The sequence below is a fragment of the Aquarana catesbeiana genome, linkage group LG03, assembly GCF_042186555.1.
Source record: "Aquarana catesbeiana isolate 2022-GZ linkage group LG03, ASM4218655v1, whole genome shotgun sequence".
In the NCBI taxonomy this organism is placed as follows: Eukaryota; Metazoa; Chordata; class Amphibia; order Anura; family Ranidae; genus Aquarana; species Aquarana catesbeiana.
Window position 1 is genome coordinate 190,664,264 of NC_133326.1, and position 14,565 is coordinate 190,678,828.

The following is a 14,565-nucleotide window of genomic DNA, read 5'->3' on the forward strand; positions in this document are numbered from 1 at the left end:
GCTGTATAAAGGTCTGTGAGATCTCAAAATAAAGACAGTTCTGATGTACTCCAAGACTGGTGTTGTCTAGTTCTTGGGGTTCCTATAGCCAGATCCATTGGACTCGTGTTCCAGAACTTAGGAAGCGGTATATGACGGAAGCACTCAAGCGGAGTGTGGGGCGTTCCGTGACATTGGTGGCAAGCAGCGGGAAAGCTTCCTGAAGTCTGGGACATCCAAACTTCCATCTGGATCCAAGGTCCAGATAGCAGAAGAGGAGAGGTACAGATACCAGCCGCCATGGATGAGGAATTCAGAAGGAGGTTGCGAGAGATGCAGATACAGCACAGAGGACCAGTATCGGAGCAGGTCCTGCTGGGATGGTGTGATTCTATTCGCTGCAAACTCTGGAAGGAAGCGCTAGCCCGTGAGCAGCGACACCAGGGAAAAGTTCTCCCCTCCATCGAGAAAAGGTACTGGTCGCAGTACGGACTGCGGGTGCGGTTTTTGGGAGAAAAACCACACAAGAAGCAGACAGCTGAATTAAGCAGGCTGGTCTGGGCAGAGATGAAGCTGGATGAGAGCTACAGAGCCCTCCGGTGGCATGTATCCCAAGCATGTCCCTGGATAGCGGATGACAGCCCAATGGAAGGCTTAAGCTACGGCGGCTTGGGACTGTTGTTTGTGAAGCTGACAGGGGACCCTAACTTTGGGAGTGATTTGGAGCGGCGGGTGGACGAAATCATGGATTTCAGAGAAGGGCTACTGAACATTTCGGAAGTGCACTGGGCACAGGAAGATTTGGAGTTTCTGGCCGTTCAGGAATGGGAGCTAGAGATCGCCTACAGACGGCTGCTAGACATTGCTCAGTGCCAGGGCTGGGCTCCCTTTGCCTGGGACTATCAGGAAATACCAGCTGACAACCCTGAAATCCTGGCTGAAGAGTCGGCAATGTGGCAGAGCGATAGTGTGCTTTGCCAACCTGCCCCCACAGCTATGGAGGCGGAGGTCTTATGGCGGATGCAGCAAGTGCTGACTGACCTTGATGATCCTGTTTCTGCATGGGATGATCTTGGATGGAGGAATGTGCCTGTCCAGCAGCATGCCAGAGAATCTGCAGTGGAAAATCTGGAGATTGCCATCCCCAAAACTGAAGTGCTGACAACAGGGCAGAGCTCTGCTAACCTCTGCCCAGCACTGATGGCATCTTCTGAGTTCCACGGACAGGAGATGGTGAACCTCTATCCACAGACACCAGTTATAGAGGTAGAGGATTTAATAGACTTTTCTGCTGAGGAAGAACAACCTGATGAGCCTCCAGCTGAAGAGCTGCTATCAGGGCCAAAGTTCACTGTGTTCTGCCCAGCACCAACAGTGGCTTCAGCCTTCCTGAGAGAAGAGGTAGTCAGCCTTTCTCCCACAACAATGACAGGGACATGTGATTTTCTGCCAGCAGCATCTATGGAGTTAAAACAAACTTCTCCAGCTGAAGATCTGGTAACTGAACAGAGGGTCCAAGACCTCTGTCCCACACTTTTACCAATTCCAGAGACTGGGGATTTAATAGACGTTTCTGTAGAGGAGGAACCACCTGGCAAACCCCCAGCAGAAGTGCTGGCAACCAGACAGAGGGTCCAAGACCTCTGCCCCACACCTGCAGCAATTGTGGAGGCCCAAGGTGAGGAGGTTGCAGTCTATCGCGAGCTGCAGATCAGGATCCAAGGAGAGAATGCAGTCATCACCTCACAACTGCAGCTTGATCTGGTGTCGGTTGATGGGACTTCAGTCCCCACCTGTATACCCCAGGGATGCTGGGCAGTCGGCCCAGATCCCCAACAGCAGGATGGAGTGAGCCCAGTCCCCCTGTCTTCTCTCCAGCGGCAGAAAGGATTCCAGGGAGAAGAGCCAGTCCGGGCCTCTCCCCAGCGGCAGATATGTTCTCTGAGAGAGGCAGAGGATGGCTGGGTGAGTAATGCACTGTTTGGGATGATTTGTTTGGGGTATTGTGTGGGTACAGGCAGTAGAGGACTGGAGCTGTGGACTAACTTCGGAGTCAACCCGTCTGGGGTCTCCTCCTGTGTTAGTCTCCTGCCGAAAGGGGAGAAATGTCACGGGCATGGCCAGAGCGGAGGATGTTGGAGAGGACTGTATGCAAGCCTGTTGCCCACCGATTATGGGCCCTAGCATTTGAGGTGAATGAGAAATCCAGTCTGAACTGTATTAATCGGACTCAGTCATGTATATATTGTATGGGGACTCCTTACTGTATATTTGTGTCCCTGAAGAGGGAGGGGGGATTCCTCCAGCAGCCCCCTGCTGATAAGACTGATTCATTCTGTTGGGACACATCCTGTGAGGAGATGCTGGTGTTATCAACATGTGTTTATGTTAATTGAGAGAGCTGATCACATTAGCCACCAGCCCTGGCTAATAGACGAATGGTCTAGGCTGAGGAGGGGGGAGATTGTTGTTTGTATTGTTAATTGTATTAATGTGTGAAGCTCGGTGCCCACAAGACTGTCATCTGGTCTGGGTACATTTTGTAGTAAATTAGGTCATGTTAATTAGGTTAGCTTCGAGTCATCCCTGCTGTATAAAGGTCTGTGAGATCTCAAAATAAAGACAGTTCTGATGTACTCCAAGACTGGTGTTGTCTAGTTCTTGGGGTTCCTATAGCCAGATCCATTGGACTCGTGTTCCAGAACTTAGGAAGCGGTATATGACGGAAGCACTCAAGCGGAGTGTGGGGTGTTCCGTGACAAACACCATTTTATTCTGCAGGGTCTGCTTTCCACTCATTTTAATGTGTATGAAAAATGAAAAAATTGCCCTGGATCAAATGGTTTTAAAAGTCAGAAGGTGTTTTACCTAAAGACCCGGTTCACACAGAGGCAACCTGCCATACAACTTAGCCGCCTGACAAGTTGCGCTCCATTCTGTATAATGGAACTGTTCTAATAGTAGTGAGTGGCTCAAGTCCCTCTGACTTAGAAAAAAGTTCCTGTACTACTTTGGGGCGACTTCAGAGCGGCTTGCATTGATTTCTATACAGAAGTCGTTTTGCAAGCCGCGCTGAAGTTGCGCTGTACGGGGCGACTTCAAAGTCGGGGGACATTGAAGCCGCTTCTGTGTGAACCAGCTCTAATACGTTGTGTGCAGCTACCCCCTCCAGCCCCCCCTTACACTTGAGCACTATGTCGATCCAGCAATGTGCATGAGAGCAGGATCACTGTTCTTTCTCTTTCTTCACTGGCTCAGACACAACCGCAGGAGTCATTACTGCTGATGTCTATCACAGTCAATCACGGCTAGTGCGCAGGGAATGGGGGCGGGGCAGAGCCACACTGTGTGTGTCAATGAACAGAGCAGCTCAAAAGTGAGCCTGCACAAGTGCCCACATAGCAAGCGGCTTGCTATGAGGACACTCAGCAGGGAGGAGGAGCCGGGGACCCAAGAAGAGAAGAATCAGGGCTGCTCTGTGCAAAACTATTGCATGTTTCTCATTTAAAAAACAAAAAACAAAAAAATTTTCTCTTTAAAAGAGAAGTATGTGAATGTTTCTTTTTCCCATAATCACAATTACCTAGGTGGATGCAGCATCAGTCCGGTGCTGCATCTGTCCCCCGCCGCCTCTGCACTGAGAACCGAGCCACCGAACATCGCCGATGACTCAGTTCTCACAGCTCCCCAAGCAGAGAGCTGCTGACTGTCAATCAGCAGCTCTCCTCTCTGCTCCTCCACACTCATTGGAGCGCTGAGCTGTGGAGGGGTGGGGAGAGGCTGTCTCAGGCTCTCAACACCTTGCTGAGAGGCTGAGACGGCCATCAGTCCAGGCCGCCATCAGTCCATCACCTGGTGGATCCAGACTCCCAGAGTGGGGATGATGCGGTGCCTGGACTGATCTGTGTGATGTCAGCAGACAGCGGACTTCAGACTGCTCTCTGCTGAAAACAGGCCACAGGATTGCAAAACGAATTGCACTCCTGTGACCCTTAGAGCCCATTCACACAGGGGCAACACGACTTCCAGCACGACTTTTGGGAGGCAACTTGGACACGACTTGAGTATGAATCACAGCACGACTTGGGGCAACTTACAACACAACTTGAAGTCGCCTCCAGGACAGGAACTTTACAAGTGGCCAATCAGAGCTTATCAGCTGTGTGTGAGAAGGAGGGGGCTGGCTGTTTAGTGGAGGAAATTACTTTGTTTCTTTTCTGCTTCCTGTAAAGTTGCCTCAGTATGAACAGTGATCAGACTTGGAGGCAACTTCCATTGAAATCAATGGGTACAAGTTGCCTTCAAGTCGGATTGAAGTAGTACAGGAACCTTTTCTGAAGTCAGAACGACTGCAGTAGTGTGCATTAAGACAGATCCATTCACTTACATTGATTTTTTCGTGTAGCGCGACTTGAGGCGACTAGGGGCGACTTGGGGCGACTTGAAGTCGGATCCAAAGTTGCCCCTGTGTGAATGGGCTCTTAGGAGAAGCCCAGCTAAACAAGCTCAGGCTGGACTTCTCATTTAAAATCACTTTAACCTTGTCCTTGCTTAACCACTTGCCGACCGCCGCACGCCAATATACGTCGGCACAATGGCAGCTGTAGGCAAATGGGCGTACCTGTACGCCCCATTTAATTGGGGCTATCGGACAGCGTGACCGTGCCCGCGGAACGGTGTCCCGGCGATTGTGTCACAGGGCCTCAGAACGGGGAGATGCCTATATAAACAAGGCATTTCCCCGTTCTGCCTAGTGTCATGACAGAGTTCACTGCTCCCTGTCATCGGGAGCAGTGATCGCTCTCATGTGAGTTGTAGCCCACCCCCCCCCCACAGTTACAATCACTCCCTAGGACACACTTAACCCCTTGATCGCCACCCCGAGTGTTTAACCCCTTCCCTGCAAGTGTCATTTACATAGCACTGATTGCTGTATAAATGACAATGGTCCCAAAATAGTGTCAAAAGTGTGACCGATGTGTCCGCCATAATGTCGCAGTCACGATAAAAATCGTAGATCGCTGCCATTACTAATTAACCACTTAAAGACCAGCCTCGTTTTGGATTTTAGGTGTTTACATGTTTAAAACAGGTTTTTTTGCTAGAAAATTACTTAGAACCCCCAAACATTATATATTGTTTTTTTTCTAACACCCTAGAGAATAAAATGGCGGTCATTGCAATACTTTTTTTTGCACCGTATTTGCGCAGCGGTCTTATAAGCGCACTTTTTTTGGAAAAAAATCACTTTTTTGAATAAAAAAATAAGACAACAGTAAAGTTAGCCCAATTTTTTTTTATATTCTGAAAGATAATGTTATGCCAAGTAAATTGATACCCAACATGTCACGCTTCAAAATTGCGCCCGCTCGTGGAATAGCGTCAAACTTTTACCCTTAAAAATCTCCATAGGCGACGTTTAAAAAAATTCTACAGGTTGCATGTTTGGAGTTACAGAGGAGGTCTAGGGCTAGAATTATTGCTCTCGCAATACCGGTCGCGGCGATACCTCACATGTGTGGTTTGACCACCGTTTTCATATGCGGGCGCTACTCACGTATGCGTTCGCTTCTGTGCGCGAGCTCGTCGGGACAGGGCGCTTTAAATTTTTTTTTTTTTTTTTTTTATTATTTATTTTACTTTATTTTATTTATTTTTTCACTGTTTTAAAAAAAAAAAAATTTGGATCACTTTTATTCCTATTACAAGGAATGTAAACATCCCTTGTAATAGAAAAAAGCATGACAGGACCTCTTAAATATGAGATCTGGGGTCAAAAAGTCCTCAGATCTCATATTTAGACTAAAATGCAAAAAAAAGAAAAAAAAAAAAAAAAAAGTCGTTTAAAAAAAATGACACAAAAAAAATTGTGCCTTTAAGAGAAGTGGGCGGAGCCGTCGTAATGACGTCGCTCCGGCCGTCACATGGTATAGAGACGGGTGGGGGCCATCTTGGCCTCACTCGTCTCAGTACCTCAGCGGTGACAGGTCCCGATCTCCTCCGCCGCTACCGACGGCTCCGGTAAGCGGCGGAGGGTGCGGGAGAGCGGCGGGAGTGGCACCTCTCCCGCCGCCGATAACGGTGATCTCGCGGCGGACCCGCCGCTGAGACCACCATTATCGTGTACAGAACCGCTCGCTGTAAAGATGGATATATCGGTTGTGGCAGCAGCTGCTGCCGTTACCGAGATATCCATCTTTAAAAAAATGACGTATATATACAGTGAGCAGTCGTGAAGTGGTTAAAAAAAAAAAATGAATAATAAAAATCCCCTATTTTGTAGACGTGATAACTTTTGCGCAAACCAATCAATATATGCTTTTTTTTTTTTTTACCAAAAATATGTAGAAGAATACATATCGGCCTATACTGAGGAAAAAATTGTTTATATTTTTTATAGTTTATATATAATTGTTTATATTTTTGGGGGATATTTATTATAACAAATAGTAAAAAATATTGTTTTTTCTTCAAAATTTTATTTTGTTTATAGCGTAAAAAATAACCACAGGGGTGATCAAATACCACCAAAAGAAAGCTCTATTTGTGGGAAAAAAAGGGCTTCAATTTTGTTTGGGTGCAACATCGCACGACCGCATAATTGTCAGTTAAAGCGACGCAGTGCTGAATAGCAAAAAGTCCTCTGGTCAGGAAGGGGGTAAAATCTTCCAGGGCTGAAGTGGTTAATCATGAAAAAAAACTGATTGTTTTGATTATGACAAAAAGCAAAAGAAAAATAATGTATATTCTCTACAAACCTACACTCTCTTTTTGGATTTACCATGACACAACCCTTAGCAACTGATCGCACTTCCTTTCAACAGCTTTATCACGTCACTGAATGAGGAAGGCAATTGTAGTATGTCAGTAGTACAATTAGGAAAAATAAATATGCAAAGAAGCTTAGATGTATTTAATTGTCATAAAAAAAGGAATTTGGCATTATTATATTTTGCTCTGTATATATTATATAGAAATAGCTGAATACACAATGGCATTATAAGAACATGACATTGCAGCAGGTTTGTTTCCTATGGAAAGTGTAGCTACTGCTCTTACACACACATGGCCTGACATTAATGACTGAAAGATTAACTAGCATGGATGAAATCTCCGAGGATCAGTATGCATGTGTCAGCTAGCAGGTTCATTCTCACGTCAACTGGTTTTACCCAAATCACAGCTTCCCCCGAGCTACAGGGTCTATATATTCTGATTCCTATACATTGCTGTGCCAGATTCTTCCTTTTATTGCTGGAAGGGGACGACAACCTGCAGGTACCAACATTTCTATTATGTGGCTTATGTGGTTGTAATGGAAATTTTTTACGTTAATCAATATTGCGTATTATCCTTCTTGTATATACTGAATTTTAGAAAATGAATCAAGACATTAACCAGCCTGCAAATGTTTTGAACTTGCATGGAATAATTTGAAGTTACTGTAGTGAGAAAATAAATGTTTCAATTTCGTGGGAAATTGGTGGCAGATTTTAAACTGGCTATATATCTGTTTGGAGGCTAGGATCTTACCAGCATGGGTGTCAGCAACTGGCAGGATGCCCAGGCTTTTCCACATGCCGACACATGCACGACAGATCGTATGACTTTTTTCGCTTAATAGTCGCAAGTAGAAATTGTTTAACAAGTAAAACAGGCGCAATGCAACAATGCCTCCATAAAATGTTCCTTAATAGTCCAGGGGGGCAAGAATGGAAATGATATATGCGAGTCTGTCAGGGCTGCCACCAAGAAGACCAGAAGCAAGGTCCAAAAAAAACTGAGAAGAAACAAGGAAAGGGGCGCCTCTGAATATGTATCAATATAACGTTTATTACAAAAAACAATATCCACTCACATGAAAGACTGCAAATCTGCGTTCAAGCACATCTCTGGACTGGAAGAGAGGAGGGGGACTGCAAGTCCAGTAAGGATGGTGTGAGGTGTTGGGGCACAGCGGTTTCTCCTTAAACTCATCCAAGTAGCACACCAAGTAGAGATGAAGTCACTGGTGAGATCGAGTACCTGGCCTGACGATCTCACCAGTGACTTCATCACTTCATCTCTACTTGGACTACTTGGACGAGTTTAAGGAGAAACTGTTGTGCCCCACCACCTCACACCATCCTTACTGGACTTGCTGAGACCTGCAGTCCCCCTCCTCTCTTCCAGTCCAGAGATGTGCTTGAACGCAAATTTGCAGTCTTTCATGTGAGTGGATATTGCTTTTTGTAATAAACGTTATATTGATACATATTCAGAGGTGCCTCTTTCCTTGCAAGTAGAAATTGAATAGGTTACTAAAGTCACAATTTCTCGTATGACAGAAAAAAAAATGAGAAGTGATGTCATGTGTTATGTATTTGTATTGTATTTTCAGACGACAACTCTACTGACTAAAAGAAAATCATATGATCTGGTGTTGTACGAGGAAGATTTCCGTGCTTGTCTGATCAAATAATATCAGATGAATTGTCATGTTCGTCTCTCGAAAGCTCTGTACTAACGATCCGATTATCATACGATTGCGCCGAAAGTGGTATTTTTTTGTCAGATTTTCGGATCATGTGTACTAGCCATTAGCTTCTTTTCACTAAGAAGATCATAAAAGCCCAAACCTTTACATATGATTGTATATGGGTGTGTATGTGTGTATATATCATATTTATAGGACAGTTTTTAATAGGTAGACAGTTAAAATGCTTTTGTCAGTCTACCAAAGTTACCCAGGAGCAAGTTCCTCCCTATAAAGTGTCCCCATAGAAATGTGAGGATTTAATAGCTTGTCACTGTAATGGTTTTTATGGTCCTTATGAAGCCTACAATTCTGTATGTGAATTCATGTTTCTATGAAACAAAACCTGTACTGAGATATGAAAACGGGTGTAGTTCTGAGAATTCTAGCTGCTGGGTGCGTCTTGCTTCAGTCCTTCTCTGAGTCAGTGAGCTGCAAAAGGCAAGCAACTAGTAAAGTTTCTGGATATTCCTTCCAGGTCAGTGACTCAAAGTTGCTGGGTTCACACTTTATTCGGATGCGGCTCACAGCAGAGGGTCCAGTGCATCCCTGTTCTCTGTTTCAGGGACAAATCAGGTTGAATTTTGGGCTGAATTCAGACCCGGAACAGAGCCAAAGACGCACAGGACCTCTGTGCAATCCGCTCTGCAGCCATCCAGGAGATGTGTGAACCGACTCCATAGAGAGCCAGGTACACTCTCCTGTCATGCGAATTGGATGTGGACAAATATCTGCATCCAATTCGCATAAGTGTGAACCTAGCCTTAAAGCCAATGAATCAGGATGATTTGGTAAACTAGCATTTAACGCAGGGACAAGCAGAAATGGCGGCCCCATATTTACTTTTTTAATGTTTTCTTTAGTTTTGTGAGCCTGTGCGATGACTTGCAAGTCAGGACAGAAATGTAATTTTCTTTGTACACCTGGGAAAATTAGGAAAAGTCCTGCAAGCAGCATCTTTGGGGCGGTTTGCGAGCTCTGTATACAGTGCACCCAAAAACGCCCTGTCCATTTGAAATGAATGGGCAGCGCTTCCAAAGCGCCTGAAAAGTGCTTCAGAATTGCCGCAACACGGGCGTTTCTAACCCCTTCTTTGGGGTTAAAAGCGCCCCGCTAGCGGTCGAAAAGCGGAGCAAAAGTGCGGCTTACACAACGGTAAAGCGCCACTAAAACAAGCGGCGTTTTACCGCTAATGGCTGACGCGATAAATACCCCATACATTTTGGAGTTAAAACAACTCATGCGGTATTTACCTCAAAAGTAGTCAATTCACAAAAAAAAAGAGAATTATTTACCTAATGCGTTTTAATGTTTATGTTTTTGTATTTTTTTTTTTTTTTTTACATGCTAACACTGCACCAGAGGAAGATAGCTCTGTAAATAAATGCACACAGAACATATTATTAAACTGTGAAAATACTCCTTTCATTCATGGAGCGATCTCCCACTGGTGAAATGTTACAATTTATTTTTATTCCCGGGCTTGGAAAAGAACATTTTCACACTGATACATTGAATACTTTTAACGTACTGGCCGATGCTGAGTTCCCCTCATTGTTATTTTGTACTTTGCTAAAATACCGACTGCTTACTGTCAGGCCATAAATAACGGATGTGTGCTCTTTAGTGAATTGACTTTAAGCCTGCGTGCACACTATAATGATGCAGGAACCAGTGCAATTCCATGGCATCTCTCCCGCAGGCAATTCACACTGCCTTCTGTGAACTGCTGTGGGTGTCAATACAATGTTAATGTTAATGACACCCCCAGATCGGTTCACAGATCGCAGTGTGCGAATTGTGGATTCGCATGCGGGGAAAAAAAGTCCCTGCACCTTTTTTTTTTTTTTTTTTTTTAATGCAAATCCAATGCGAGTTCAGCCATACATGGCGGAACTTGCATTGGATTTGCATTAAAAACTGCACAGACATCGCATGTGATCGGCAGCGCACTGCTGGTGTGAATCACATGTGATGTCTGACATTGCTACAGTGTGAACCCGGGCTAAAAGCATAGTTCACCTTTACAAAAAAACTGCCGATTTAGGTAAGGGATGTTTGTACTTTAAAACAAACTGAGCAGCTCTGACTAAAGATGAATAATACCCTTGCTATAAGTGTAGGCCATTTACATAACTTATGAAAAGACAACTTAGAGTAGAAACATCCTGGGAGTATTCCAGTCAGGCTTCATAAGGTATGTAAATGGCCTACATCTATAGCAAGGGCTTTATTCAACTTTAGTCAGAGCTACACAGTTTTATGGTAAAGGTGATCTATCCCTTTAACGATTTATCTCATTTTTTTGCGGTATTTACCTCACATTTGATATTTTAATTTGATAAATTGACTCTCTTATTATCTCATGCATTGTTTTCAAAAATTGAGTCACGTGACTGTCATAGCACATGCGGAGTCCTTTAGTGAATTGACCCCATAGCACATCTGTATGGGGCACTGCTAAAGCAATGGATGGATTTTTTCCTGTGCCCTTCAAAGGTCCGGGTAACAGCCCTGCCGCTGATATACTGTATGTGGTGGTTGTCCTTGCGGGATTCAGAGAAAAGTAAAAAAATAAGAAAGGAGCTTCATTCATGAACTCTTATCAAGTTGATTATTATGTTAATACCACTTGGAATACTTTGAAAACAATAAAAAGTTGTTAACAGCACTTTCTACCTTTGTAATACTGCATGAGACTCCTGAAATCTCTGGCACCGGCAGGTCATTCTAAGCCTATAAATCTTTCAAGGAACATTAACTGGTAACGACGTACTTTCTAGCAGCCAATATTTCATTAAGAATAAACTGCCCCAGATGCTGAAAAGGCCAGGAAACCATTTACACTTCTGTGCTTTAGATATATTTTAATGCCCATAAAGCTCCATTCACCCTGAATCCGACTTTGAAATCATGCGACTTTCCTTGAAATCGCACAATTTCAAAGCAGCAGGTCAGTGCAACTTCAGGTGCGACTTGGCTGACATTTGTGCAACTACACGCACAGATGTCTATGTAAGTCGAACCTGAAATCGCAAAAAGTAGTGCAAAAACCTTTTTTAAAATCGGTGCAGCACAGCAAAGTTGGAGTCGCACCAATTTGAACAGTTCCATTGGCGACAGTAGGGTGCGACTTGTCATGTGATTTTGACATATCAAACCGCATGACAAGTTGCACTGGTGTGAATGGGGGCTAAAAGCCCTGTTATAGGCAAAACGCTATATATTATTTTTTGGTAGAATTGGGGAAAGATAAGCACCCCTGTCAGGTTTGTATTTCTGATTGTGTCGCTATTGGGGAGATTATCCTCACTTTTCCTGTCGGGATGGGAGACCTCTCCAGTGGGGACAAGACAAAAACATAATTTTTAACCACTTGCAGACCGCCCTATAGCAGTTTTACTGCTTCAGGGTGGCTGCTGTGCACAGGATCACGTGTATATATACATGATCCTGCACTTTCAGGTAGCAGCCACGAATGCATGCTGCCGGTGGCTCGCTCCAGCGGGAGCCGATGGGTGGGTACCACGGACTCTATGTTCGCTGGCACCCGCCGATCATTCGGTACAAAGGCAGAATGGCAGTCTGCCTATGTAAACAAGGCAGCTTGCCATTCTGTCAGGGAGGAAGGCATGGATCCTGTGTTCCTGCAAAGCAGGGACTTGTATCCATGACTTCCCCTAGTAAAAGCACCTCCCACACACTAAAAAAAACCCACTGGCTAGACACACAGTTAACCCCTTCCTTGCCAGTGTCATTAGTAAAGTGCATATTTTTAGCACTGATCACTGTATTGCCGCGTACACACGACCGGACTTTCCGGCAGAAAATGTCCGATGAAATCAATCCATCGAATATTCCGATCGTGTGTGGGCTTTCGAAAATTCTTTTTCAAAATTGAAATGTTTATAGCGCAAAAAAACCCCAAAAAACGCAGAGGTGATCAAATACCACCAAAAGAAAGCTACATTTTTGAAGAAAAAAGGACATAACTTTTATTTGGATACAGTTTTGCACGACCGCCCAGTTGTCAGTTAAAGTAACGCAGTGCCGTATCTAAAAAAATAGCACACGGTCACACAAAGTTGTCAGAAAATCCGATCGTTCTGAACACGGTGACGTAAAACACATGTGTCGGGACTATAAACAGGGCAGTAGCCAATAGCTTTCGTCTCTTAATTTATACTGAAAATCCTATTGTGTGTACAGGGCATTAGTGTAACTGCATCAAGGATTAAAATTCACCATTATGCAGATAATACAGAACTCATCTATGCACTTTTTTTTAAAGACCTTTTTATCCATTTCAAACAACCATACAAAAATCTAAAGTTATAATAAATATAAAGACCAAATCCTAAAGAGACAAAATTACAAATGGTGCATTTAAAAAAAAAAATCTTGCTTGCTGCATCCTTAGTTCAGTTTGAAACAAGTGCATCTATAATACACTACACATGAATTTTAATGCATGGAGTTGCATACAAATTACATCCCTGCCCCCCCCCCTACACCCCCACACCCCCACACCCCCACACCATTCCAGGAACTGCTTAAAGGAAAAGAGGAATGAAACCAGCCATTTTCCATAAGAGTTTATTAGGGTTTCCTTGAGCAGTTTCTTCCTCTTAGATACGTAACCACTGGCCATGATTGTTTTAGTGAACTGTAGGGCTTTATGTGCACAGGACGTTTTTACAACCTCTCCTGTACGATTTAACTTGACAGATAGTAACCCACGTTTAAAACGTCCGTTTTGCCACATTTGTATTTAGAAGCACTTTTTAAAAAAAGATTTTTTTTTTTTTTAAATAGGCAAAAAATGTAAAACGCCTGTAAACGAAACGCGGCTAAACTTGAGTTACAGCGTTTAAAAGCTGTTACAGGCATTTGGTGTTTCAAATACCTCTGAACATCCGTCCTGAACGTGTTTTTTTGCGTTCCAAAAAAGCTTCTAAACTCAACTACCTAGAAATGACTATAAAGGACCCTGTGTATATGTACTGATAAGATAACAGAGGAGAAATCAGGGGCAGCTGAAAAAAAAAAGCGCCCAACTGTTCCTAAACGTCCATTTACCAGCAGCAGTGTACATGAGGCCTTACCGACGGTTAAAAGTGTCTGTTTTGACACTTTTTCTTGTCAAATTTTATTTATTGATTTTGAAAATATAAACATTGGTACAAAATATTGATTACATTAAATGGTAGCATTAGTTTAATTTACATATCAGATATTAGTATTTCTTGTAGTTACAAGCAATGAAAGGCTATATGTTTTAGAAAGACTAAGGTGTTACAATCAATTTTAACAATTATATAATCAAGAGCAACAAAAAATGAAAAAGTTGTTAAACTTTTAACTTTGAGTAATATGTAATAAATAATATTAATTACTATGAGATTCAGTTATTTATAATAGGACATTAGAGCTTACTATCTATTATTGTATTATAATTGAACATTATAAAAGTGAATGTTTCGCTACCATTTGGTTATGTAAAAATAAATAGGAGAAGACAGGATAGAATAAGGAGAAAAGAAAAGAATTCAAGGAAAGTAAAGATAAGAAGAAGAAAAAAAAAAAGGCTGGATTAGTAGAGTTTTCCGGGGATTTCTTAGTAACAATATGTACATAGTATCTTTTTATCAGCTATTCAAAACAAAGTTATATAGTTACCAAGGTCTTAGTAAAGAAGTGTCAAAATTAGAAGAAAGAAAGTGGGTCACCCAAGGACTCCAAATTTTCTCAAATTTAGGTATGTTATCGTTGGATATGGCGTTTTGACACTTTTTCGTGCTGCATTTAGAAGCATCTTTTTACAGATAACCTCAGTAGACTCTCCCAAATGCCCACAATGCAGGAAAAATCTCTCCCTCTCTGTCTCTCCCTCCCTCCTTGAAGTCAACAACATGGGTTCTGGAAAGTCCGTTTTTTTTCCACACTGAAAATGTTCAGAAAATTTTCCTCATTGAAAACGCCCATTGAAGATGCGTTTACACACTGTTACAAGCATTTTCTGCTTTAACCCTTTCATGACTAAGCCTTACATTTTTTTTACGGTTACCAGG

General features: G+C 43.2%; 1 protein-coding gene across 3 annotated transcripts in view; it reads left to right on the top strand.

The window, feature by feature from the left end:
* LOC141131876 (pendrin-like) overlaps positions 1-14,565 on the top strand; it is a 148,406-nt gene that overhangs the window by 39,901 nt on the left and 93,940 nt on the right. The window contains exon 1 of one of the 3 annotated variants that reach the window (XM_073619665.1): positions 6,924-7,257. The exons of the other annotated variants lie outside the window; for them this stretch is intronic. Coding sequence (XP_073475766.1) covers positions 7,084-7,257 — 174 coding nt within the window. The 5' untranslated portion in view covers positions 6,924-7,083. Of the gene's footprint in view, positions 1-6,923; positions 7,258-14,565 lie in introns of those variants that run through there. 3 annotated transcript variants of the gene reach the window in all.